Raw genomic sequence first — 26,321 nt, 5'->3', positions numbered from 1 at the left:
TTCCCAAATGGACCAAAGATAAAGAAGTTTCATCCGAAGTCTGTGGTGAGAAGAAGAGCTTGTTGACGACGGATTGTGCATTTAAACAGTTTAATAGTTTGCCTGCAATGTTTTTGGAAATTAAAAACAAGAAAGTGCCCGACATCTGCTGCTCAGGACTGTCGGTGTAGAAAACACGTACAACAAACAAGAATCCCATCAAAGTTTAAAAGTCTGTTTCTTAATCGAGAGAAGAATCTGCAGAGGAATTTCTTTCAAATAAAAGCAGTTGTTTTGTTTCTTTTGAGGCTCCAGGATAAAAACAGCAACATTGCAGAATGTGACTTTACGGCACAGGAATCAGAGATGATGGATGTAAACGAGCCGGCGCTTCCTCAGGATCAGGACATTTCACAAACCCTGTTAGTCAGAGCTGAAGTGCACTCTTTAATATTTGTTTACATCGCAGGCCTAGTTTCAATGTAGTCCAAAATACCAAAGCACTATGTCTGGGGACTGTCCGACATGTGGTCCTGCACCCCGGGGTGCCATGATGAAACTGTAAACTAAAACGGCTCCAGAGATTTGGGCGTGTTCGGCCTGTTCACGTCTTGTTTTTGCCAAACAACAAATTATAATCTGTCATGGCGTTTAAAGGAGCCTGGGAACATGGACGGAGGTACGGAGAACCCTCAGGTCTGCACGCCCCCCCCCCAGAGGCGTACATGACCTGCTGAGGTAATGCGAGGGTTAAAACGGAAAGTCGGAGAATAGGTCTGAGAGAGAGATTTAAGGCAGAGAGGAGAGAGGGGACAGAAATGTGTGGAATGCTTCTGCTCGCTGTCTCTGCCTGATAAAAGGGTCAGTATGGGAGGAATGCAACCCTGAAAAGGCTGGATAAACAGGGGGGGGGGGGTTAGGACTCTGGAGAGGAGGGGGGGTGTTAGGACTCTGGAGAGGAGGGGGGGTGTTAGGACTCTGGAGAGGGGGGGTGTTAGGACTTTGGAGAGGAGGGGGGTGTGGGTTAGGACTCTGGGGGGGGGGGGGGTTAGGACTCTAGAGGGGGGGGGAGTGTGAAGCCAGCTGGGAAGTAAAGCAGGACTAATTTGGCTCGCGTCGTGTTGCAGTACGGCGTTGGGTACGAGGGCGTTTTGGAGGCGCGCTGAGCGCTGATGGACGTCAGCTGTAGCGCAGACTGACGGCGCCGCTGATAAAGTAAAGAGCGAGGCTCGGGGTCATGAGAAGACGGGCTCTCTCTCACAGGTCGGGGTTAATGTGCTGGAACGGACACGACCGGCTGAACCCCGCTGAACCCTCTCTCCCCCCTTTTCTGTAAAGTCCAACAGTCTGTCACGTTCTGCAGACATAAATCTGTTTATTAATGATGAGTCATCAGAGGTCACAGACGCTCGTCCTTCGTTACATCCACAACCAAACACAACGCCAAAAATGAGCTTTACAGTCCTGACAAGTCGACATGTTGAGGAGACAATAAATTTACCGTTCACAGTTTTTGAGTGTTTTTCACATTTAAAGTTCTTGATGGAATTTTTTTTTTTCAACTTCTTAGTTTTATTGACATCTCGCTGTAAATGTCCCGGTCTCAACAGGAAGGTTGTGGGTTCGATCCCCAGCTCCTGCAGCACTTAACCCCAAGTTGCTTCCTGTGCTTTGACAGCAGCGCATGGATGTTGGTACTGATGATGTGTAAAAGCACTGTGATTGGTCAGAAGGCTGGACTGTTTTTTTTTTTTTAAGTTCTGAATCAACATCTGCTGCAAAAACGCTGCATCGCTCGAGTTCAAGTCCGACTTGATTCGTGCAAATAGTTCTTCTATAAACGTACAAATGTTTGAGTTATGCAAGTTGTCAGAAGTTTTCGACACTTTGAAAGAAAAGATGCGCTCTGTACTTTTTTATCAATGACGGTACAAAAAGTACAGACGCTCAAAAAGACATTTTTAGAGAGCCAACTTTTGTGTGCAGTTCAGACGGTGTGCAGGATCTTCACCTGCATTATTTAGCAATAAAAACAACAACAACAAAAATCAGCGTACACTCAGTGTCTGTTGTGATTGTCAGGTCATCAGTTTTGTTGGATTTGCAGTCGCACTGTAAATCAGGAATCGTGACGATACAAATGTAAAGTGAAAAGTTAAATTCTAATCATTAAACTTTATAAAAACTTCTCTCCCAGCAAACCAGCCTCTGAAATATGGTCTCAAGCAGCGTCAAGCAACGAGAAAATAGTCCCGGAGTCTCGTCCCACTGGACCTCGTTACGATATGAAAACACTCACACAGAACACGACGTGTCCGCTCTGTGATTCTCTTCATGTTTGCACAGAGACGGATCACTGCTCTGGTTCTGTTTGTGGATCACTTCTCTGGTTCTGGTTCTGTGTGGATCACTGCTCTGGTTCTGGTTCTGTGTGTGGATCTGTGCTCTGGTTCTGTGTGGATCTCTGCTCTGGTTCTGTGTGGATCACTGCTCTGGTTCTGGTTCTGTGTGTGGATCTGTGCTCTGGTTCTGTGTGGATCTCTGCTCTGGTTCTGTGTGGATCACTGCTCTGGTTCTGGTTCTGTGTGTGGATCTGTGCTCTGGTTCTGTGTGGATCACTGCTCTGGTTCTGGTTCTGTGTGGATCACTGCTCTGGTTCTGGTTCTGTGTGGATCTCTGCTCTGGTTCTGTGTGGATCTCTGCTCTGGTTCTGTGTGGATCACTGCTCTGGTTCTGGTTCTTTGTGTGGATCTCTGCTCTGGTTCTGTGTGGATCACTGCTCTGGTTCTGGTTCTGTGTGGATCTCTGCTCTGGTTCTGTGTGGATCTCTGCTCTGGTTCTGTGTGGATCACTGCTCTGGTTCTGTGTGTGTGGATCACGGCTCTGGTTCTGTGTGGAGGTGAGGTGGAGCACGTGGTGACCCCGCCGTGTTGGAATGATCATGAGACGGTCATGTCAGGCCCGGCTGTCGCTGAGCACGCATCATGTTCAGTTCCAACAGGGCGCCGCCTCTCCTCTTCATACTGGTTTTACAGGTTTGGCAAACTTCCTACATGGAACCAACAGGGACACACCTTCAACACTTCAATAGATGAGCTTCCACAACAACAAACAAAACAAGAGTCGTTGACCTTTACGTTTCCATCCAATCAGCTGTCGTCGCTGCGTTCAAACGCTGAGACCGTTCGCTTGATGGGTCGTGTTTATGACTTTCACAAACCCTCCCCGTTCCTCTTGAACGCTAAGCTACTTAGCTCACCGGCGTGCTCCCTCACCGGCTCACTGACAGTACAGCTGAGACGAGCTGGAGGCCTTTCTGTGTGATCTGGGTCATATGTTTCTCTGCAGCGTCCCTCGTGTGGCGCCGTCGCTGGAAGCCTTACTGAGCGGCGGTTAGCCAAGAAACGACACCGTTGTTTTATGTCGACCTGACCTAACTTGGGAAGACTCTTCCTGTCGTACATCCCATCAGCCGTGACCTTTGAATTCCTCAGATACCATGTGAGGATGTCAGCGAGGCAAAGGTCTGCTCCTTTAAACAAAAGCTTTTATAACACCGACATGACTTTTTGTTTTATCTGTAAACGATTAAAGAAGACGCGCAGCTATTGGCCGTAACCAGAACTTCTCCGTGTTCAGGTCCGACCACGACACAGTTAAAAGTTTTACACATCTTTCACAAGTTAAACTCTCAAACTGTTTCAATCAGACGCACATGTCTTCCTCTCGTCCCGACCTCCGTTCATCCCGGTCTTCTTCTTCTTCTTTTTTTTTTTTTGCTTCCCTTCTGTTGTTCACTTCGAGCAGATTGATCTGACCCCTAAAGGGGCGGAGCTAGACTCACTGCAGCTCACTGATTGGTCAGCAGTAATAATAAAAAGTTTCAAAGCATTTTATTTATATTTGCAGATAATTTCAGCGCTGCCTCGTGGTCGACCTCGGGCGTGCAGACCTGCTGGACGTCCTGCGATGTTGCCTTTTGTTTTCTTCTTCTTTGTTGAATGTATTGGCGGGCTGCAGTGTGTCACGCTGCTATGATTTAGCGATGACGCAGCTATCAGCGTTTGGCTTACAATCATCATCTGTCTTAAAGTTTGTAAATGAATTTTCAGAAGATTTCCCTGAAATAACCGTGACCTCTTTGTTTCCCTTCTTTTGTCTCAAACAGCCAACATGTCCGCTGCAGACAAGTTCCTGTACGTGGACCGCAACATGGTCAACAACCCGCTGGCACAGGCCGATTGGGCCACCAAGAAGCTGGTGTGGGTGCCATCGGAGCGCCTGGGCTTCGAGGCGGGCTCAGTGAAGGAGGAGCGCGGCGATGAGTGCGTGGTCGAGCTGGCAGACTCCGGGAAGAAGGTCAAGGTCAACAAGGACGACATCCAGAAGATGAACCCGCCCAAGTTCAGCAAGGTGGAGGACATGGCCGAGCTCACGTGTCTGAACGAGGCGTCCGTGCTGCACAACCTGAAGGAGAGATACTACTCCGGACTCATATACGTGAGTTTTTATCTGTTCCTTCAGTTCAGGCGCTAAAGAAAGAAATCTTTTCAGCAAATTCCAAGTTTTATTCCAACTCTGGGACTCTGTCCGTGTTTTCCGCATGGTAGGAATCCTCGGGCTCTAATTGAAGCCTATTTCGGGCGAATAAATGTAGCAGTGAAACTTGAGGGTTACAAGGGTAGAGTCACTCGGTCCCTGAACACTCCATAAAGCATTTTTCTTTTAATTGTTAAGAAATCCCCTCTGGCATATAAAAACAATCTTCCATGGATGGTATCCAATCCAATTTATTCTCCTGCCCAACTCCTAATTATCTCATTAAGCCCCATTGTTTAAGTTCCCTCATTGTGTGCAGAACTGTCGCTGCAGAGCGACGCTGCAATCTGCCAGCACGCTCGTGGTTCTCTCCTCGTCTGTCGTCCTCGCTTGTTTGCTCTCTCCCAGCTCTCTGTGTGTTTGGAGTTTATCTTGTAAACAGGAAGCAGCAGGGAACAATACAGTCAGAGGAGGGGAGGGGGGGGGGAACAAGCGAGGGGGAGGGCGGGTGGAGCTGCAGATTTTTTTGAACATGGAATGTAAATTGTGTTGCAACTGTGTTTGCAGCCTCTGTAATGAATCATGTTAATGGGGATGGGTTGGGAGATATTTGCTCTTATTTGATGCTGTGCTGTGACCCGGTCACCGCTCCCTCGCTCCCTCTGGACGCAGGCTCACGCTCGGTTTAAAATCCTCCCGGCTCCGAGGCATGACTCTCCAGGGAGAGCTGCAGCCCGCAGAAGGAATGCAAGAGTCTGAGAAATGTGGAGTTCATATCCAGGAGAAGAAGAAAAGATAACCTCAGATCAGAGATAAGACTCGGCCGACCTGTCGAGTAGCTCCAGCTTGAAAACGTCGAGCTGGATCATCGGTTTAGACACGCTGCTAGGCGGGGTCGGGGTTACATAATGGAGGAGGGAAACAAATCATACTTCATGAGAAAGTTTCAGCGCTTTATTGAAGAGGGGCGGGGAAGGCCTCTTATCGTTTGAATAAGTTCACAAAGACGGAGCACGTTCTCACCACGAACAAACGGACCAAGAGCCACCTCGTTCAGCGTCCTCTGTCCGTGCAGACGTTTGTCCCGCTCCCGGGTTTGATTGACAGCTTTCCCACCGGAGCCAAACGAACTGCACGAACTCGAGCTGAGGTGTGGAAAAAAAACGCCAAAAGCTGACCGATGCATGTTCAAAAAGTTTTTATTTCTCCTCTGCCCTCGAGCCGCCATGAGAATAAAAGACGCAACGATGTGATAATCCCAATTAAGGCCTTTACACGATCTTGTACTTGCAATTTGGCTTGAAAAGAAAAAAGTGCAGATATGACTTAAAGAGCCAAAGTTAATATAAAAATCCTCACAGAATCCGCTCACACTCTGCTCTGATGAAGCGAGCCCTCGATGCTCAGCAGAGACTCAACATGACGAGCAGTACGAGCGGCTTCATGTCTCCTATGTCCTGCATGTCTAACGTCTCGCTCTCCGTCCTGCAGACGTACTCGGGCCTCTTCTGCGTCGTCATCAACCCCTACAAGAACCTGCCCATCTACTCGGAGGAGATCGTCGACATGTACAAGGGCAAGAAGAGGCATGAAATGCCGCCGCACATATACGCCATCACCGACACGGCCTACAGAAGCATGATGCAGGGTAAGTCACCACAAACTTTAATAATGAAGCCACTGTTCCCTACAAATTAAAAGCTCCTCAGAGGTTGAATTATAAGAAGTAGAAGCACGGAGCGACGGAGTGCTTTTAACTACTTCAAACACATGCATTTAAAAAATGTGGTGCTTTTAGTTTCCCTTTCTTTTGCAGCTTTTAGCCGAGCTCCATTAAATTCACGTTTGCATTGTTTTGCAACTTCAATCAGCAGCAACGAGATAAGCCGACATTACGAGCACTTAGTGGTTGTTTCCTGCAGGTCTGTTGTCTTTAATGTCCTCCGTACACGTCTTTATAGCTCTGAGCTCAAACGACGTCCCTCTGTCCTGTTCATTAGCCTGTTTAATCAGAGTCCCTGCAGCACCTCCTTCCAGTCACAGGAAGCCTGATATTGGTTTCCTGTCTGTGACTAATGTAGTTCCGGTTCCACGCTGACAGCTGTGTGCACTGGCGTGATAACGAATGCTGCTGTTTTCTGTAAAACTCTTTCTCACTGCAGATAGTCGAGGTTGAGCTGCATGTGAAACTTTATCCAGACTTTTTCCTGCACAGCCTCCGAGTAAAATGTCTGCTTCACCCGTGTGTTCGACTCTCCTTCGATTTTACACTGGAAACATGTTCAAGTGCACGTAGCGTTGATGTCACACCGTCGCTTCGTCTGCCGTCTCGGATAGTTTTCTAAACGTGACACTTTGACTTCTGCAGCTTCCTTTTTTCACGTCAAGTCAAGCCCATCTCTCTGACGAGAAACTCCTCGAGGCTTCGGATGTTTTAAAAATGGACTTGAGCTCGTGGAGCCTAACCTGAACCCCGACTCCTCAAAGGTCACAGCGACACGTTCACACCCTGATGTTACAGGCTGCTGAGTAAAGTGACCGATAACTCATCCATTCAGTCACACGCCGCTGACGCACCACAGACACTTAAACCCCTGAAGATTGAGCTTAAGTGTCTTTCCCGAGTACACGTTGAAATGTGACTTCAAAGGAGTTGGGGATTGAACCCTCGACCTTCCAGTTCAGAGACGACCGCTGTGTGAAAAATGTCTTTTTTATAATGTTTGCTGTTTTTTCCTGCAGATCGTGAAGACCAGTCCATCCTTTGCACGTGAGTTAAAAACATTACGTTTTTTTTGTTGTCTGTTTGTTGTTCGTTTGTTTGTTGTTCGTTTGGGTTACATATTCACTCATCTGACCCCCGTCTGTGTCGTAGCGGAGAATCTGGTGCTGGTAAGACAGAGAACACCAAAAAAGTCATCCAGTATCTGGCTCACGTTGCCTCCTCTCACAAGACCAAGAAAGATCAGGTGAGTGCAGCGCAGCTCGACCTCCTCTTCCATCCTCCACTCGCCCCCTTTTTATCTCTCACTCACTCGTCCCCCCGCTTTCTACTTACAGGAACCACTTTACATCCTTTTTACAGTTTTCATCCTGCGTATAGTGTGTGTACATCATCACATAGAAACAGCTGAACAAGTTCTTCTGTGGTGCAGCTGCCTCAGTAAAAACTTTGCTGGAAATCGAGAAGAGAAAGGAAACAGAAGTGCAGAAACCTAATCTGTGTAGCGTTTGCTGCATCATGTCGTGGTTAAATAAAACTCTGAGTCGTTCCGTCAGACTCGGCTGGAGGACCTGCACTTCCTGTTTCCTGTCCTGTAGTCCGTGTGATAGATGCAAGACGAGTGCGGTTTTAATAAAAACCACATCTATCATCATCCTTTTTTTTTGAGGTTGTTGTATTTCTCTCTTCCCATCAACAGAACAGCTCGATCCTGTCACATGTGAGTTAACTCTCTCTCCCTCCATTCATTCCTCTTCCCCACCTGCTTCAGTCGTCACCTTCCTCCTCCTCCTCCTCCTCCTCCTCCTCCTCCTCCTCCCTGCTGGAGCGCTTCGTCGTCGTCCTCGCTGTTGTTGTTGTTGTTGTTGTTGTGGGAGTCACTTTGTTTCCAGGGCAGAGGGGGACATGTCTCGTCAGCCAATAGAAATTCAGGAGGAAGTTTGTTTGCCAATCAGTGGAAGCCTTGTGTGTTCCTGTGAAAAATTCAGCCAGACAATCGGAGGATAAGAAAGGGAGGGGACTTCGCTGCACAAACACAGCAGCTTTTTTTTTTTTTTTTTTTTTTCAGTTTAAAGTTTTGTCAAAATCGTCTGGTTGAATTTTTCATTTTTTTGTGTCGCTGCATCAAAGTTCGACTTTGCTTTTCTGTTTTTTGCATAAAGCACTTCAGCGGTGTGTGTGTGTGTGTGTCCGTGTCGCAATTTACGTTTAAAATAAAAAAAAATCTCTGGATTTATGTTGTTCTATCCATAGATTAAGGGTTGTCTCAATAAAATTATTTTAGCCTTTGATACGATGCTAGAATAAAATCTGACCGTATCGACACCTGTATCGTTTCCCCGGCAACAAAAACAGAAGTCCTGGCCCCCGCTGGCTGCGGGGTCCTTTTTCTTGTTTTTGATTCAGGTGAACTTCTTGCACCAAAATGTCTCCGTTCAGACTCGGTGCAGTTTCACCGGCGTGCAGAAGTGTGCCTGCATTTATTCCTCTCCTGTGCGCCTCCAGAGTCAGAGCTGCTGCTGCTGATGTGTTATTCAGGCTTCAGCTAATTATCAGTGCATCACCACGTCTTTGCTGGATCGATCCACAGAGGGAGGGTAGACCGCCTCGAGAAAAGCCGTAACAAGATCTTCCACGTCGGTGCAAATCTTTTTAAACCCATAAAAAGTGAACATGAGGTCGTGTGCAGAAAGTGAAATCTCAAACTGTGTGTCTCACCTCTTCGGGTTCACTGGATGGTTCTGCTCGGGGTAACAGGTGATGGGTCTCTGGGTGTTTGCAGGTTTGGGCACTAACATGATGTCATGTGTTCGGGGGGGAGGGGGGGGGGCTGTGTGTGTTTTTGTGTGTTTATGGTATCGCTCCTTTTTATCGTTTAAATGTTTTGCACTCTGTGTTCTCCCCTCAGATGTAAGTATGTCGCGGGTAAATAAACAAGCAAATCTGTCAAGCATGTTTTTAACAAACAAAGAAGCCAAAATAATCAGATTCTGTCATGAAGTAAATGAAGAACAGATCAGAATGTGACGCTCTCACGATAGATCCCTGTGAGGGTTTTATTGACTTCGTCTGTGCTGGCAGGGGAGGAAATGGGAGCGTGCACTCATTGTGTTGCATGGCTGTTCTCTTTCTCTCCACCAGGGGGAGCTGGAGAAGCAGCTGCTGCAGGCCAACCCGATCCTGGAGGCCTTTGGAAACGCAAAGACGGTCAAGAACGACAACTCCTCCCGATTTGTACGACTTCCTGCGACGTCTTCGCTTTCACCATTTCTCCCGAGCTGTCCGATTTACTTTCTCCTAAATATGTTTTTTTTACTTCTTTTAGGGGAAATTCATCAGAATCAACTTTGACGTCAATGGTTACATCGTCGGTGCCAACATCGAGACTTGTATCCTTCATGTTTTACGCCTTCTATGCAACATTAAAGACGACTCAGACGTTTATTTATTCTGCAGGATTTTTATCGGCAAACATTTCCTTAACTCTTCGACCACCAGACCTTCTGGAGAAATCTCGTGCCATCCGACAGGCCAAAGACGAGAGGACCTTTCACATCTTCTACTACCTGCTGACGGGGGCTGGAGACAAACTGCGCAGTGCGTATTCAAATCCCATAAATGTCAAGTTCTAAAGACACTCAGCCGGATTCAACTCATTCCTTAAATCTCTCTCCTAGATGAACTCCTCCTCGAGAATTACAACAACTACCGTTTCCTCTCCAACGGGAACGTTACCATTCCTGGCCAGCAGGACAAGGACCTGTTTCAGGAGACCTTGGAGGCGATGAAGATCATGAGCATCCCAGAGGACGAGCAGATCGGTACGACGGACTTCTGAAACTCTTTTTCTCGCTGAACACGAGACGATGCTGACACTCCTGTTGTGTCTTTTTATATTTGTCTTGCAGGCATGTTGAAGGTGGTGTCCTCCGTGCTGCAGCTCGGCAACATGACCTTCAAGAAGGAGCGTCACACAGACCAGGCCTCCATGCCCGACAACACCAGTGAGTCGGACCGTTAGCCTGAAATTCTGCAGCGCCGCATATTCAAGGAACTCCACCGAAACGTTTCTGTACATGCAGACAGCTCGTGTTGCTTCTCTCTTTATTAATCAGCTATCATGTCATTTCTCTCCACCAGCCGCCCAGAAGGTGAGCCACCTCATGGGCATGAACGTCACAGACTTCACCCGGGCCATCCTGTCGCCCAGGATCAAAGTGGGCAGAGATTACGTCCAGAAGGCTCAGACCCAGGAGCAGGCCGAGTTCGCTGTGGAGGCCCTGGCCAAGGCGACGTACGAGAGGATGTTCCGCTGGCTCGTCATGAGGATCAACAAAGCCCTGGACAAGACCAAGAGACAGGGAGCGTCCTTCATCGGCATCCTGGATATCGCCGGCTTTGAGATCTTTGAGGTGAACGAAGTCGTGTCCACGTGCACAGATGTGTCTTAAGAAATCCTGCTCCACGGCGGGATCATCCACGTTTTCATTCCTGCATGTCACTGACGGTGTTTTTCTCTCCACTCGTGCAGCTGAACTCGTTTGAGCAGCTGTGCATCAACTACACCAACGAGAAGCTGCAGCAGCTCTTCAACCACACCATGTTCATCCTGGAGCAGGAGGAGTACCAGAGGGAGGGCATCGAGTGGAGCTTCATCGACTTCGGCCTGGACCTGCAGCCCTGCATCGACCTCATCGAGAAACCCGTGAGTTTACTCGCCCAGAGTTTCCCTGTGGGATCACTTCCTGTTTATCTCTTATGAGCGCTGCTGCCACGTCACATCTTCTCCCTCCGCTCCGCCTGCAGGCCAACCCTCCTGGCGTCCTCGCTCTGCTCGACGAGGAGTGCTGGTTTCCCAAAGCCACCGACAAGAGCTTTGTGGAGAAGGTCGGTCAGGAGCAGGGAACGCACCCCAAGTTCTCCAAGCCCAAGAAGCTGAAGGACGAAGCGGACTTCAGCATCATCCATTATGCCGGCAAGGTAACCGCGCCGAGAACGTTCATTCTCGCTCCGTGTCCGTGATGCCTTTTTGAAGGTTTTTTTTAAAAGGACGGAAACAAATCCTGTGTGGCGTTGCTTTCAGGTGGACTACAAGGCAGACGAGTGGCTGATGAAGAACATGGACCCTTTGAACGACAACGTGGCCACGCTGCTCAACACATCCACTGACAAGTTTGTCTCTGAGCTGTGGAAGGACGGTGAGTTTGGGTTTAAAACAGGAATCACCGGTGTTCGTCCTGGTGGGAATATGTTTCATGTTTCTCTTCCTGTTTCACATTTCAGTGTTTTCTTTCTCTTTTTGTCTGGTGTGTGAACCTTTGTATTTACCTTTTTTATTTATTTTTCTATTTATTTTATACCTCCCACTTGTTGTTTCTTCCTCTGTTCGGTCCCATTTTTGTATTTTTTTTTCTCACGTGGGCTCTCAGAAATGCAGACTTGTCAGAGAGCCTATTTTTATCAGCGTTTTCCTTTTCTTCACTCAGACTCAGGTGACCACGTTTCTTTTTCTTTCTTTCTTTTTTATTTTTTTCACTCCTGCTGTGTTTGGAAAGAAGACCCTCCTCCGTCCATCCTCCCTGAATGTTCAGATTTAAACATTTTGTTTCTGTGTGTGAAGTGAAATCACCTCCTGATCTGTCATTGAACTCTTCCTTCTCTCCCTCTGTGTAATAGTGTTGTTTGGGGACCCCTGGTGTTGGTCATGGGTACTGCAGCAATGGGTATATACATACATACTGCATGGGTTTGGTTTGGTGTTTTGATCGCAACAAAAGTACATGCCCACTGCAACGCCGACGTTTCTCACCTACATGTTTCATGTGAAGCGTCACACATAGTTTCCACTCCACAAACTGCACTTGGTTATTTTTTTTTGTTTATCTCTCCACGCTTCACTGGCTTTTTTTTTTGTGACTCCACTCTTGTCATCCTGTTTCCCTTCGCATCCACTCGGTGTTTGTGTGGCGTCTCACTGGTCCTGGTTTTATGAACTTTTGAGCAGAGAAAGTGGAGAGACGACGGTCATTCTCATCCCTCCCTGTGACATGCGTTTGGCTTGAGTTTGCCTGGTAAACACATTTTAAATGTTAAAGTCAAAACCCTCCATTGTCTGACATGAGATCTCCTCTCCGTGTGTCTCTCTCTCTCTCTCTCTCTCTCTCTCTCTCTCTCTCTCTCTCTCTCTCTCTCAGTGGATCGCATCGTCGGCCTGGATAAAGTGTCCGGCATGTCCGAGCCCGGCGCCTTTAAGACTCGGAAGGGAATGTTTCGCACCGTGGGCCAGCTGTACAAAGAGCAGCTGTCCAAGCTCATGGCCACGCTGAGGAACACAAACCCCAACTTTGTGCGCTGCATCATCCCCAACCACGAGAAGAAGGTAACGGGGTCATCTCGCTCTGCTCGTCATGGTCTTAATAACTCATCATCTCTCATGCACGCTGCATTTTCACACCACGGGGACTTTTTCATATTTCTACAAACTTTAGGAAGGCAAGCGACGGCTAGAAAAATCTAAAAAATGTCTCTCTGTCTCTCTTCCAGGCTGGCAAACTGGACCCCCACCTGGTTCTGGACCAGCTGAGGTGTAACGGTGTGCTCGAGGGGATCCGTATCTGCAGACAAGGCTTCCCTAACCGCATCGTCTTCCAGGAGTTCAGACAGAGGTAACGTGATGACAGATTTGCTCTTCGCCAGCTTTGTTGAAGGAAAAAGTCTCTGATCCATCTTCCCCTCTCTCAGGTACGAAATCCTCACTCCTAATGCGATCCCCAAGGGCTTCATGGATGGAAAACAGGCCTGTGTGCTCATGGTAAGACGTCCACTGACGACACCAATCGTAGCTCAATCACATCTGTCCTTTTAGTCAGTGTGTCTGATGAGTGTCGTCGTCGTCATTGTCGCAGATCAAAAGCCTGGAGCTGGATCCGAACCTGTTCCGGATCGGCCAGAGTAAAGTGTTCTTCAGAGCCGGAGTCCTGGCCCACCTGGAGGAGGAGAGGGACATGAAGATCACTGACATCATCATCAGTTTCCAGGCCTGGTGCAGAGGCTACGTCGCCCGCAAGTACGCCACCATACTGTAGCTCTAATGCAAAGAGTTTTAAGACTCATCCAAGGAGATGACTTTGTCTGACTTTGTGTTTAAATATCACTTTTTAGGGCTTTTTCCAAGAGGCAGCAGCAGCTGACTGCCATGAAAGTCATCCAGAGGAACTGTGCCGCTTACCTGAAACTCAGAAACTGGCAGTGGTGGAGGCTCTTCACTAAGGTAGGCCCCGGTCCTCTGCTGCTGCTGCTGCAGGTGTGATTTAAGTCTGGCCTCACCTTTGACCTCCTTGTGGAACCTTTGTCTCCTCAGGTGAAGCCCCTGCTTCAGGTCAGCAGGCAGGAGGAGGAGATGTTGGCCAAAGACGAAGAGCTGGTGAAGGTGAAGGAGAAGCAGCAGTATGCCGAGCTGCAGCTCCGGGACATGGAAGAAAAACAGCAGCAGGTAAAGTTTTTCTTTTTATTAAATAAAGTGCAGGGATTATGTTTAATGTGGTTTGCATTGTATCTTCTGCACTGACTGTTTATTGAGTTTTCATACGGACACAACAGTATTCAAAAAATAAAAAAAAGAAGCCTCATCTGAAAATGTGCTTGGTGTCATCCTGCAGCTGAGTGCAGAGAAGATGGCCCTGCAGGAGCAGCTCCAGGCAGAGACAGAACTGTGCGCTGAGGCCGAGGAGATGAGAGCTCGCCTCGCTGCCAAGAAGCAGGAGCTGGAGGACATCCTCCACGATCTGGAGACCCGCGTGGAGGAGGAGGAGGAGCGTGCCGCGCATCTATCGTCGGAGAAAAAGAAGATGCAGCAAAATATCTCAGTAAGGAGGAGATGTTGACTCACCTGTTCAAAAGTTGCCCTGTGCAGAGTGGGTTGAATACTTAGGGGTTTGCTTTTCCTCCACGCAGGACCTGGAGCAACAGCTGGATGAAGAGGAGGCAGCCAGACAGAAGCTGCAGCTGGAGAAGGTCACCATGGAAGCCAAGATGAAGAAGGTGGATGAGGATGTGATGATCCTGGACGATCAGAACAACAAACTGCTCAAGGTTTGGATGAAAGGAGCTGATGTGATTTTAGTTTTCTGCTAATTTCCTCTGAAAAGAACAAACCTTAAAGTGGAAACTCCCCCTCCCACCCCATCCCATCTTTTTTTCTGAACGCAGGAGAAAAAGCTGATGGAGGAGAGGATCTCTGAGTTCACCACCAACCTGGCAGAGGAGGAGGAGAAATCCAAGAGTCTGCAGAAACTCAAGAACAAACACGAGGCGATGATCACAGACCTGGAGGGTAAGAAGAGAACGGCGTTATGGAAAACAGGATTTACAACATCCCGTCTCTTTCCCCTCCTCGTAATGTCTCCTTTGTGTTTCCGCAGACCGCCTGCGCAGGGAGGAGAAGCAGCGCCAGGAGGTGGAGAAGAACCGCCGTAAGCTGGAGGGCGACTTCACCGACGTCCACGACCAGATCGCCGAGCTGCAGGCTCAGATCGCCGAGCTTCGCGCCCAGCTGGCCAAGAAGGAGGAGGAGCTCCAGGCAGCTCTGGCCAGGTCTGCATGGAAGTCTACATTTCATTTCGAGTCATTGTTTGCCAAAGTGAAGCTGATTGCCTGACACCCCCACCACCCAATTTAACGCATTTCCCATTTAAGGATCGAGGAAGAGGCAGCCCAGAAGAATCTTGCCCAGAAAAAGATCCGTGAGTTGGAGGCTCAGATCTCTGAACTGCAGGAGGACTTGGAGCTGGAGAGGCAGTCCCGCGTGAAGGCAGAGAAACACCGTCGAGATCTCGGAGAAGAGCTGGAGGCCCTCAAGACTGAGCTGGAAGACACGCTGGACTCCACCGCTGCTCAGCAAGAACTCAGGTAGACACGTCAAACCCCCCGGGCGTTATGTCACATGACGTTAGCTTTTGAGTCAATGCAAGAAGAAATGAATGTCTGCCCTCTCTGCTCAGGTCCAAGCGAGAGACCGAGGTGGCACATCTTAAGAAAACTCTGGACGAGGAGGCTAAAGTCCACGAGCAGCAGCTGTTTGAGATGAGACAGAAACAAGGCCAGGCCTTCGACGAGCTCAACGAGCAGCTGGAACAGGCCAAGAGGGTAAAGCCTTGTTCTATCCACGTCTGCTGCAATCAGTCATCAGACACGTTCTCACACACGTCTCTCTCCTGCAGAACAAAGTGTCCATGGAGAAGGCCAAGCAGGCTCTGGAGTCTGAGAGGAACGAGCTGGCCATTGAGATTCAGACTCTGAGTCAGGGGAAAGGAGAGTCAGAGCAGCGCAGGAAGAAGGCTGAAGCTCAGGTCCAGGAGCTGCAGCTTAAACATTCAGAGAGCGAGCGCCAGAGGCTGGAGACGGCAGAAAAACTCTCCAAAGTGCAGGTACGACTCCGTGCAACACTTAAACCCTTTTTACATGCATGGCTGTGCACAAGTCGTGTAAAGTGAAGGATGTAAACCTCATTCGATGATTAGGTTCAGTAGCTCATTGTGGTTGTCGTCTGTCTGCAGGCTGAACTGGATAATGTGAACCTCATTCTCAGCGATGTGGAGGGCAAGTCCATCAAGGCAACCAAAGACTGCTCCGCTGTGGAGTCTCAGCTGCAGGACGTTCAGGTACAGAAACACATCGTGCAGTATAAAACCATGCACGCATGAACACAGCTCGTCAAACTCAACAAATGTCCACGTTAACAGGAGCTACTCCAAGAAGAGACGCGCCAGAAACTGTCTCAGATCTCACGTATGCGCCAGCTGGAGGAAGAATCCAATGGCCTGCGAGAGCAGCTGGAGGAGGAAGAAGAGGCCAAGAGAAATGTGGAGAAGCAGCTTCAGATGATGCAGGCTCAGGTGAGGAGAGACTTCTGTCCTCCAGTTTAAGAGAACAGAAACTGAGCGAGCTGAATCTTTAAATGACGCGTCCTCTTTCCTCAAAGCTTATGGAGTTTAAGAAAAAGGTGGAGCAGGACTCCGGCTGTCTGGAGAGCGCCGAGGAGGCCAAGAAGAGAGTTCAGAGGGACCTGGAGGGAACCAACCAGCGCCTGGAGGAGAAGTGCGCCGCCTACGAGAAGCTGGACAAAACCAAGACGCGTCTGCAGCAGGAGTTAGACGACATGATTGTGGACCAGGACCACCTCAGACAGATCGTCTCCAACCTGGAGAAGAAGCAGAAGAAGTTTGACCAGGTGAGGTCACGCATGCAAAGTAGAACAAAAGGTTTCTATAGCAGTCTATGTTGAACTCTTAGGATATGGATTTAATACTTTTATCATGTTATCAGATGCTGGCAGAGGAGAAGAACATTTCAGCCCGCTATGCAGAGGAGCGTGACCGGGCCGAGGGCGAGGCCAGAGAGAAGGATACCCGAGCCCTGGCTTTAACTCGTGAGCTGGACGCTCTGATGGACATCAAGGAAGAACTGGATCGGAACAACAAACTGCTTAAGGCTGAAATGGAGGACCTTGTATCCTCCAAGGACGACGTTGGCAAGAGTGTAAGTGTGCAAAAATGTTGACCAGGTACGTTTTCACGTTTTGGTGTGTGTGTGTAACTAACTGTTCCTCCTGCAGGTCCACGAGCTGGAGAAGTCTAAACGTGCCATGGATCAGCAGCTGGAGGAGATGAAGACACAGCTGGAGGAGCTGGAGGACGAGCTGCAGGGCACGGAGGACGCCAAGCTGCGTCTGGAGGTCAACATGCAGGCCATGAAAGCTCAGTACGAGAGAGACCTGGCAGGACGGGACGAAATGGGCGAAGAGAAGAAGAGGGCGCTCGTCAAACAGGTATTCCTAAAGACGACCTCAATGTGATTCTAGATAACACAGCTCACAAGGTGCACAGGTTCAGCTTCTCAGGTCGGTGTAAAGGGGCGTGGCTGAGTTTTAAATGTGCCTCCGTCAGGTGCGAGAGATGGAGATGGAGCTGGAGGACGAGAGGAAGCAGCGCTCTGCAGCCGTGGCCTCGCGCAAGAAGCTGGAGCTGGACCTGAAGGAGCTGGAGGCCGGCATCGACATGGCCAACAAGAACCGCGAGGAGGCGCTGAAACAGCTGAAGAAACTCCAGGTGAGTCCGCGTCCTCGTGTCCTCACTGTTCAAAGACGGAGCGCGTGGCGTGCTCCCTGTCTGACCCGACTCGTGTGACTCCGCAGGCCCAGATGAAGGAACTGATCAGGGAGCTGGACGACACTCGCATGTCCAGAGAGGAGATCCTGGCTCAGAGCAAGGACACGGAGAAGAAGATGAAGAGCATGGAGGCGGATTTGCTCCAGATGCAGGAGGTCCGTGTGCTTCCCTCAGCAACGATCACTTCTTTCCTTTCTGCTTCTCTTCCACACTCATTGAATTCTTCTGCGTGCAGGAAGTGGCCGCTGCAGAGCGAGCCAAGCGGCAGGCTCAGCAGGAGAGAGACGAACTGCAGGATGAGATTAACAACGGGGCGTCCAAGAAGTAAGACTTCTCTCTTTTAGGAAAGAGAAATGCGAACATTTGTTCGAACATCTTTTAATCTTCTTGTCTCCATCTTTCAGTGCTCAGGTTGTCGAGGAGAGGAGGCGGCTGGAGGCTCGTATCGCTCAGCTGGAGGAGGAGCTCGAGGAGGAGCAGTGCAACACGGAGCTGATCAACGACAGGCTGAAGAAATCAATGCTGCAGGTTTGTGGGGATGAATGAGCCCGTTAGGAGTTTTAGCTCTGCAGGTTTTTTGAAGTATTTCGAGGCATTTTAGCAGCAACAACAAAGAAACGAAGAAATCAATGTTTTGTTTGTTCAGACTGACCAGATGAATGTGGAGCTGGCTGCAGAGCGCAGCAGCGCTCAGCGCGTGGAAGGGGCTCGTTCGCAGCTCGAGCGTCAGAACAAGGAGCTGAAACTGAAGCTGCAGGAGCTGGAGGGAACCGTCAAATCCAAGTACAAGGCCAACATGGCAGCTCTGGAGGCAAAGATCATTCAGCTGGAGGAACAGCTGGACATGGAGACCAGGTGAGCGACACCTTTTTTTAAGGATTATTTGAAATACAAAACTTCACGTTACAGAACCTTTCAGATCACAGATTGTCCTTCTTGTCTATCGAAGGATTTAAGTTTGCTTTACAAAACCTCCAAAATAAAGAAACCAGGACTGAACTAAAAACAATCAAACCATCAATGTTTGGAGTCTGACCTGTTGCTGTGCTCTCGGCTCAGGGAGCGGCAGGCGGCCACCAAGATGGTGAGACGCACGGAGAAGAAGCTGAAGGAAGTCATCCTGCAGGTGGAAGACGAGAGACGCAACACGGAGCAGCAGAAGGACCAGGTACGAGCCTTTCATCAGTACTGAAGCGTAGCGTTGGAGAACTCCTCTGCATCGCGTCAGACGGACTGTGAAGGGAAATGTAGTCTTCATTGGTGTTTTTTTTTTTTTTGTAGTTCTCATTTTTATCTTGTGTTGAATTCCAGTCGGACAAGTTGAACTCTCGCATGAAGCAGCTGAAGCGTCAGCTGGAGGAGGCCGAGGAGGAGGCTCAGAGAGCCAACGCCAACCGAAGGAAACTGCAGAGAGAGCTGGAGGACGCCACCGAGTCTGCGGACGCCATGAACCGAGAAGTGACCACCCTGAAAAACAAGCTCAGGTAGGGAGAAGGGACATGGAGCGAGAAAGCAGCGAGTACACCCGAGCTCCTTCCAGAGAGGGGGCGTGGTCAGACACAGCTCATTTACATATTTAAAGCTACAGACACAGAAACAGCCTGTTCTGAGCAGGGCTGACATTTTTATTTTCTCTTTATTTCCAGACGTGGCGATCTCCCCTTCACCATCCGCCGCGCTATCCCTCGCGCTGGACCGGAAAGCGACGAGGAGAGTGAGCCGAAGAGCGAGACCTCTGAGCCAAAACCTGAATGAAGAACCACCGTGGCTTCTTAAGAGAGGAGGAAAAAAAAATAGATATAAGAGAGAAGTGCATCACATACAGACAGACCCGACTCACACGAGCTCACATTACTGTACCTACTGACCGCTGAGGAACACAAAGATAAGGATGGTGTTCAAACACGACAATCTATGCATTCTACACACACACACACACACACACACACACACACACAAGCCAGTCAACTCGGACAATCACCATGCTGACAAAACGCATTTCTTTTTTGGGCCAAATTGTTTTTTGTTTTGCTTCATTTTTCATTCTCTGGGACAAAAAAAAAACAAAGAAAGGAAAAAAAAAGATATTTTTATAAGGAAACATTCCAATTATGAATAGTCCTGATGTAGGATCTATTTTTCTAATTGAAGAAAGAAAACAAAGAGAGAAGTTCTACATACAGGAGGAGCGATTACCGGACGGGGACCAAAGTAATATCTCGATCTATAGAATTGTATTTTATGCAGACTTTTTTTTTTTTTATATATATAATGGTTAAAAATGGAAGTGCTTCTTCGTGTTTATTATGCTCGCGCTCTCGCCTCCAGTTTATTATGAAGGTTTATACGCTGACATGTACCCTATTGATTTAGCTGCAGTTAGTACTCGTGACTTTGCTTTTGGGCTTAACGATGTGATGCACTCATTTCATGAAGAATTAAAATCCCGAGGCAGAAAATCAGGTAACCAAGTTGGAGACTCTGAGGCGTATCGGAGGCATTTATTTGATTGTGAATGTGCGAAAAAATCTCTTTAATTTTGCACTGAGATGAAAAAAGAAAAAAACGCTGAAGCCTCGACACATAAACCACTGCCTTCAATCGAACGACGACGAAGGAGCTCAGAGTGCCAACACACACTAAGGCCTTAAATGCGTCTGATTTATCCCGTGCAGGGTCGTTGGCTTCGTCTGGACGTGCATTCGTTTTCATTTTTTTTTACGTTCATCACTATCAGTGTTTTTTGTTTTTGTTCATGTAGAAGGTGACGGTTGTTTATCACTCGGCACACACTGTATTCTCAGAGCACCGCTTGTTCAGGGGGCCAATCATGAAGAAGGACGCCAGGTGTCGAGCAGAGAAACGTTTTTTTAAAATCTGTGTGATGTTAACCCCTCGCTGGCTGTGCTCTGGGGTTTGGGGGTGGGGCGGGCGGGGGGGGGGGGGGGCTGCGACTTTCGGCTCACACTGCTGGGAAGTGAGAGGATTGTGTTAAGAATAACGGCTCGCAAACTTTAAACCTTTCGCACTTAAGAAATGAAAAGAAAATGTAAGCAAATGCAACTCCCAACTCTTCTACAATATTTGTCTGTCTGCACCTCTGGAATGGATCTCATGTTGTGAAATGTTGGTGTTATTGCAAATAAAGAGGCTTTCTAAACTGCTACATCGGACTTCTGTTGTTTTTGTCTCTTCGTGTTGACCAGAGATGCACTGATGCATCTTTGCCCTGATGGTGACTCTTATGTTTAAAAGAAGATTACAACTCAACACTGTATGGGGGTTACAGTTCACTGCTTCCCAAACTTTGAACTTGAACTACTACTTTGCATATAGTGTTCCCGTTTGTCATCTTGCGACTCCACTCTCAATGTCTCATGAACCTTTTAGGGCCCGACCCTCACGTTGGAAACCACAGGGGTTAATTGGTTGGTCAGGTGAGGAGCATTGAAGTCCACACTTTGGCTCTTTTAGATGCTAAAATTGTCGTTTGTGTAATTACGTATTTTCACCAGCAGGGGGCGGACACGTGCGTCCAGAATTCCAGCAAGTCAAAACCGGTTTCCCAATGGTTCACTTCAGAAGAGTCCAAAAGAGCAAACGAGGATGGAGATGTTTGGGTGAGACTCTTCAGAGTGTCAGTCTGTGATTATCTTTAAAGAATGAATTCTTCAGTATGTCTCTCTTCCTACATCTCTGATTCAAAACAATAATTCATTAAAAGTAAGTATTTATTCCTTTCTTAATATTCTTTTCCTGTGTTACTTGGGGAATAGTAATGTCATTGGATACATCCACTTTCTTTGTATGTCAATCTTAAAATCATCCGTAAAGTTTTAAAACGAAACGTAAATGTGAAACAGTCGTAAATGCTTAAAAAGAGTTTTTCTGCATTATGAGACGTTTTACTGCTAAAGTTTTAATAAAACATTTCTTCGACGTTGCACTTTCATAAATACATTTTGGGTTTGTTAAACTTTACAAAACTTTCTTCACCACCGAATAGAAAATAGTAAGACGCTTTAAAAGAGATAAAACAAAGTGGAATAATATTACTTTTTAGTTTATTTAAAAACGTCCCTTTCACTCACTTTTTGTAATAACGTTTTTTATAATAAATAATTTTATATAATATATACTTGCCGTGAAACCTCGTTTAATATTCACAACTACGGAAGCCGTTTAACCTATCAGAAGGCAGTATCTCCTAAATGGGCGGGGCCTTTATTAGCAGCTACGACACGCATGCGTCGTCGAACAGGGACCAACCGGTCTGCATGTTGTAATGTGACCGGACTGAGGTTACCTGCAGTTGCTCAAACTCAGGTGAGTCACCGCTGGAGTTACAACAGAACGACGGAGCAGAAGAAACGTCATATTTCAACGTTAAAAACAATTATGCAGTTACCATAGCAACGGCTGCAGATCTGAGCAGGGTAAGAAACATTTCATGGTGTTTTTTAAGGAGTTTAAAAACTATAATATTCTACTTTTACGTGTCAGTAACTTTGATGAAAACATTATTATTCTGTAATGAGGAAGAAAATGCAGCTTGCTGAATATTATCAATGTTTCTGTCTCTTTTTAAGGATTTCCTAAATAAAAAAAATACGTATTATTTTATTATGATGGTTATTCGAGTAGTAATTAACTACTTTCACTCAATCATAGTTTTAAAAATAAAACCGGAACTTTACACTAACATTACTAAACATTATACTGAGCTGTGATCTGTTCTGAACTCCATAAATAAACTCTTCTTGAATCCTGATCACATTGATGTAAACAATTCAGGAAACAGGTGAATAAGAAGGTTTATGCAATAAGTTGCATAATTGTCCATGTGCTGCAGAGCGGAGTGGACTTTCAGAGGAGATCAAGATGAGAGGTTATGTAAAAGATTATAGGACATAATCATTGATTGATTTCAGGCTCATTGATGAGACGGGTGTTTGATAGAAGACCGGAGAAGGAGTCTTCTGTTGCACACTTGAGATCAGACACCCTTTGGAGGGAACTCAGATCTGTCAGTCACGACCCACAGCTGAGGAAGAAACATGTAAATCTTTTACAGTTGAGATGTTTGATTTAAGTCTTGAACATTTGATCAGTAATTGTCTAGTCTCTGGTCTGTGCAGAGTGGATGTTTGAGGTCCTGTTGAGGTTTCCACGTGTGTTATGACCCTGGCGTTGAGCTCTGCTACGTCGTGTGTGGGGAGACGTGTTCTTCGGGTGTCCTGTGTTTTGAACAGATAACGTGTTGAAGAAGCGGGAGGAGAATCATGTTTGGACTGATCACATCATTTATTCAATGGAGTCATGGTGTGTTTATTCTGAGGTGAACCTCGTGCAGCACGGCGCCCTGCACCCGGTCCCTCCTAATGTGCAGCACGCTGATCTCTCTTAACTTAATGAAGAGCTGTGTGTGTGTCCGCTGATCACAAACTGGAAACACGCTGCTTTAAGGTCAGGTGACCTGTACGTGTTCGCAGGCTGCAGGATTGTGTCCGTGCTCGCTCGTCATGGAGAAGACCTTCTTCAATCGACCTTCTTGTCTCCTTTTCTCTCTTTCCAGGTGTGCAGGACTTTCAGGTCGGAGCGCAGCAGAGTGACGGACGAGAGGGGCAGATATTTGTGTCATAAAGTCATCAAGTCATCAAGTCATCGCGCTGCAGAACAATGGAGCTGTCTCTGGTGAGTTTTGATCACACTGGAGGTCAGGGCGGCGTGCTGCAGAGATAACGGCGCCCTGCTGACCTGTTTCACTCTCCTGCCTCGGAGGGTATCGAGGCGGCTTTATCTCCACATGTTCGGATTTATTGAACTCATTTTGTTGAACTCTCCCCCAGGCTCACCCGGCGATCAAAGCCTTCATGTGTGGCTCGCTCAGCGGGACCTGCTCCACGCTGCTTTTCCAGCCGCTGGACCTCGTCAAGACCCGTCTGCAGACGCTCCACAGCAGCATGCAGCCCGGGTGAGTCCGCACACAGCAGCACCTTTCACACTGACACACATCATGCACTCCTGATGTCACCTGTGATGAATCCTGCAGGCTCAGAGGAAGCGATGACGTTTATGTCACTTGACTGGTTACGGCACCTCATGAAGCCGCTTCGTTCTCGTATCTGCTCTCATTATTGATCCGCTGTGAATGCGTCCAATTAAAAGCAGCGCCCAAATAAGGGCAAAAATGTCGTCATTGCATCTGTCGTTTCGTCCCTCACGTTATCACTCGATAAATGAGATCAAATCAATCAATCCACGCTTGCGTTGGAGTCTGTGTTAGTGTCACATGTGCCGCTCTCTGAACACGTCACGGACGTGTGTGTCCGTGTCACAGCTACGGACGCTGTGACCTCACACTTCCCCCCCCCCCCCGGGGGAACATTACCGTACAGTATTGACCGCAGAGCTGAAGGAGTGATGTCACACGCAGCATGTGGGCCTTACCTGAATGTCTCTCTCTCTCTCCCCCCCCCCTCTCTCTCTCAGGTCGGGCAGGGTGGGGATGCTGACGGTGCTGCGGAGCGTGGTGCGAACAGAGAGGCTGCTGGGACTTTGGAAAGGAATCTCACCGGTGAGAATCTTTTTTTTTTCCGGTCTGTTCTGTGTGAAATGTCGAGGCTTCTCTGACTCTTCATCCGTCTCCTCCTCTTCCAGTCGTTTGTTCGGACCATCCCGGGCGTGGGGATCTACTTCAGCACCTACTACTCTCTGAAGCAGCACTTCTTCCAGGAGGGCCGGCCGGGGGCCCTGCACGCCGTGCTGCTGGGAGGAGGGGCCCGCACGGTGGCAGGCGTCTTCATGCTGCCGGTCACCGTCATTAAGACACGATTTGAGGTAAGCACGCGTGGCAAGAGCGGAGGTGGCGTGCGGCGGTGAAGCCTTGAAAGAGGGAAACGTTAACGTGTGTGATGTGTCAGTGTGGCAGGTACAGTTACCAGAGTGTGGGCGGAGCTCTGCGCAGCGTGTGTCGGACCGAGGGGCCCGCTGCTCTCTTCTCCGGTTTGATGGCCACTCTGCTCCGGGACGTTCCTTTCTCGGGGATCTACGTCATGTTCTACAGCCAGGCCAAGGCCTCGCTGCCCCGAGGTGAGCGAGCACGCACGGAGAAGCGGGCGCCGCGTCTCTGATGACGAGCGGCGACAGAAACAAGACGACTGTTTTGAAGTCGTAACGTGGAAACGTGATGTCTGTGTATCTTCCCTTCAGAAATCAGCTCGTCTGCTTCGGCTCCGCTGGCGAACTTCGGCTGTGGCGTCATGGCGGGTATTTTGGCGTCTCTGATCACGCAGCCAGCCGACGTGGTGAAAACACGCGTCCAAGTGAATCCTCAGCTGAGGACGGCCGAGGCCGTCCGACTCATCTACACGGTGATTATCTCTCCCTCACTTCTTTGATTGTGCTGCTCGGCGCTCCTCCTCCTCTCACACCTCGCCCTCTCCCTCACAGGAACACGCCCTGCAGGGCTTCTTCAGAGGGGCGGTGCCTCGGGCGCTCAGGAGGACCATGATGGCCGCCATGGCGTGGACGGTGTACGAGCAGATGATGGCTCAGATGGGACTGAAGTCGTGAAGAAGAAGAAGAAGAAGAGTCGATGAAGGTGGAAGAAAGAGGAGAGAAAGTAATGTTACGAGTGAAGACGGACATGTGAGCGAGAGAAGGAGGACGGACGGGAAAGTTCCCGTGACTGAAACGATCCGACCGCACGAGGACGAGCTGAGCGACGAGCGACACAAGCTAACACTTTTCTAAAACGACTAACAGGACGAGTTGTTTGGCTGAAGTCCAGAAGACGTTTGTCTCGTGCTTCAGAGTCAACGGCGTTCCCGCTCTGCTGCTGCTGCTGCATCCTGATTGGTCTGTTTAAATCTTCAATCACAGCTCGCCAGCCTCGCCTTCCCAGCATGCTTTTCTGCAGCGTTTTGCTGCACACAATGATCTTGTGTCTTCATGTGAAGAGATTCAGTCAGCAGGGTCTGTTTTGCACTAGAAGCTTTTAAAACATCTGAAGGTTGTTTCTTTTTCTTTTTTAAGTCGTACTCAGACGTCCACTGAGGTCGTCTCTGTGAAATTCCTCTCTCTCTCTCTCTCTCTCTCTCTCTCTCTCTCTCTCTCTCTCTCTCTCTCTCTCTCTCTCTCTCTCCCCCCCTCTTCCAGTGTGAGCTGTCAGACCTACTGCTGTAAAGAAATATTTACTCAAGACGTTGTCCCACTTCCAGCTCAGACCTTTCAATTGCACTTTAACCCCTGCTGGTCTGTCATGGTCCAGTTTAACCCCTGCTGGTCTGTCATGGTCCAGTTTAACCCCTGCTGGTCTGTCATGGTCCAGTTTAACCCCTGCTGGTCTGTCATGGTCCAGTTTAACCCCCGCTGGTCTGTCATGGTCCAGTTTAACCCCTGCTGGTCTGTCGTGGTCCAGTTTAACCCCTGCTTGTCTGTCATGGTCCAGTTTAACCCCTGCTGGTCCAGTTTCTTTGACCTTTGAAGTGTCCTCTATAACATATTTATATTTTTGTAATGCTTGATATGTGCTGTAGTACACTCTGCCTTGATGATTTTTGTGTTTTTATTCTCCACAGCTTGTCCATTAAATCTGTCAAACCTGCAGTTTGTTGTCTTGTGAATGATTGAACTGTTGAGTCACAGTATCTCGTTAGTAAAGTAAAAAAAACACAGACCTGAGAGGTTTTAGTAAGACAACAGGCTGACCCAGCTGCAGGGTCCAGTCCAGTCCTGCACCCCCAATCAGCCTCACTTAATATTAATCTTATCTCGAAGCAGAATGTTATCTTTGTCCTACTTGTGTGCAGAAACAGGTCATCTTTATATTCCTCTGTGTGTGTGAGAGACTGAACTCTCCTCTCACTCTTTAGTAAGGACGATATCAAACTTCTGCCGGTGGCGTTAAAAAC

General features: G+C 48.3%; 2 protein-coding genes across 3 annotated transcripts in view; both read left to right on the top strand.

Moving 5' to 3' along the window:
* Window positions 1–20,572, top strand: part of LOC306838243 (myosin-9-like) — a 29,349-nt gene extending 8,777 nt beyond the window's left edge. The window contains exons 2-41 of one of the 2 annotated variants that reach the window (XM_079366320.1): window positions 4,148–4,479; window positions 6,010–6,166; window positions 7,261–7,288; window positions 7,394–7,487; window positions 7,941–7,961; window positions 9,383–9,475; window positions 9,567–9,630; window positions 9,740–9,838; window positions 9,919–10,062; window positions 10,150–10,245; window positions 10,382–10,653; window positions 10,773–10,946; window positions 11,048–11,221; window positions 11,325–11,439; window positions 12,436–12,620; window positions 12,785–12,906; window positions 12,983–13,052; window positions 13,147–13,307; window positions 13,403–13,511; window positions 13,602–13,733; window positions 13,900–14,106; window positions 14,195–14,332; window positions 14,450–14,573; window positions 14,662–14,833; window positions 14,936–15,148; window positions 15,241–15,385; window positions 15,460–15,666; window positions 15,796–15,900; window positions 15,982–16,134; window positions 16,221–16,469; window positions 16,565–16,777; window positions 16,854–17,066; window positions 17,185–17,346; window positions 17,433–17,561; window positions 17,642–17,730; window positions 17,811–17,934; window positions 18,053–18,261; window positions 18,466–18,574; window positions 18,718–18,890; window positions 19,053–20,572. In XM_079366320.1, coding sequence (XP_079222446.1) covers window positions 4,153–4,479; window positions 6,010–6,166; window positions 7,261–7,288; window positions 7,394–7,487; window positions 7,941–7,961; window positions 9,383–9,475; window positions 9,567–9,630; window positions 9,740–9,838; window positions 9,919–10,062; window positions 10,150–10,245; window positions 10,382–10,653; window positions 10,773–10,946; window positions 11,048–11,221; window positions 11,325–11,439; window positions 12,436–12,620; window positions 12,785–12,906; window positions 12,983–13,052; window positions 13,147–13,307; window positions 13,403–13,511; window positions 13,602–13,733; window positions 13,900–14,106; window positions 14,195–14,332; window positions 14,450–14,573; window positions 14,662–14,833; window positions 14,936–15,148; window positions 15,241–15,385; window positions 15,460–15,666; window positions 15,796–15,900; window positions 15,982–16,134; window positions 16,221–16,469; window positions 16,565–16,777; window positions 16,854–17,066; window positions 17,185–17,346; window positions 17,433–17,561; window positions 17,642–17,730; window positions 17,811–17,934; window positions 18,053–18,261; window positions 18,466–18,574; window positions 18,718–18,890; window positions 19,053–19,161 — 5,880 coding nt within the window. In that variant the 5' untranslated portion in view covers window positions 4,148–4,152 and the 3' untranslated portion in view covers window positions 19,162–20,572. The remainder of the gene's footprint in view (window positions 1–4,147; window positions 4,480–6,009; window positions 6,167–7,260; window positions 7,289–7,393; window positions 7,488–7,940; window positions 7,962–9,382; window positions 9,476–9,566; window positions 9,631–9,739; window positions 9,839–9,918; window positions 10,063–10,149; window positions 10,246–10,381; window positions 10,654–10,772; window positions 10,947–11,047; window positions 11,222–11,324; window positions 11,440–12,435; window positions 12,621–12,784; window positions 12,907–12,982; window positions 13,053–13,146; window positions 13,308–13,402; window positions 13,512–13,601; window positions 13,734–13,899; window positions 14,107–14,194; window positions 14,333–14,449; window positions 14,574–14,661; window positions 14,834–14,935; window positions 15,149–15,240; window positions 15,386–15,459; window positions 15,667–15,795; window positions 15,901–15,981; window positions 16,135–16,220; window positions 16,470–16,564; window positions 16,778–16,853; window positions 17,067–17,184; window positions 17,347–17,432; window positions 17,562–17,641; window positions 17,731–17,810; window positions 17,935–18,052; window positions 18,262–18,465; window positions 18,575–18,717; window positions 18,891–19,052) is intronic. The other variant, XM_079366321.1, reaches the window with a different exon arrangement.
* A 1,113-nt stretch (window positions 20,573–21,685) lies between these two features.
* On the top strand, window positions 21,686–25,206 carry LOC306838474 (mitochondrial glycine transporter A-like). The gene is made up of 8 exons (XM_079366677.1): window positions 21,686–21,842; window positions 22,982–23,100; window positions 23,256–23,380; window positions 23,899–23,983; window positions 24,067–24,246; window positions 24,330–24,498; window positions 24,619–24,779; window positions 24,859–25,206. Exons 2-8 carry the CDS (start codon window positions 23,086–23,088, stop codon window positions 24,979–24,981), a joined length of 858 nt encoding a protein of 285 aa, XP_079222803.1. The 5' UTR covers window positions 21,686–21,842; window positions 22,982–23,085; the 3' UTR covers window positions 24,982–25,206.
* Window positions 25,207–26,321: the final 1,115 nt, after the last annotated feature.

This window comes from Symphodus melops (genome assembly GCF_947650265.1).
Source record: "Symphodus melops genome assembly, chromosome: 17".
NCBI lineage: Eukaryota > Metazoa > Chordata > Actinopteri > Labriformes > Labridae > Symphodus > Symphodus melops.
Note: the sequence above shows the minus strand (reverse complement) of the source record. Positions and strands in the feature narration are given on the sequence as shown.

What these genes read in the sequence shown, in the direction of transcription:
- LOC306838474 (XM_079366677.1), top strand. An exon ending in CAAGGCCTCGCTGCCCCGAG is followed by an intron (nt 24,499 to 24,618) that starts GTGAGCGAGCAC and finishes TCTTCCCTTCAG; the next exon opens with AAATCAGCTCGTCTGCTTCG. An exon ending in CCGTCCGACTCATCTACACG is followed by an intron (nt 24,780 to 24,858) that starts GTGATTATCTCT and finishes TCTCCCTCACAG; the next exon opens with GAACACGCCCTGCAGGGCTT.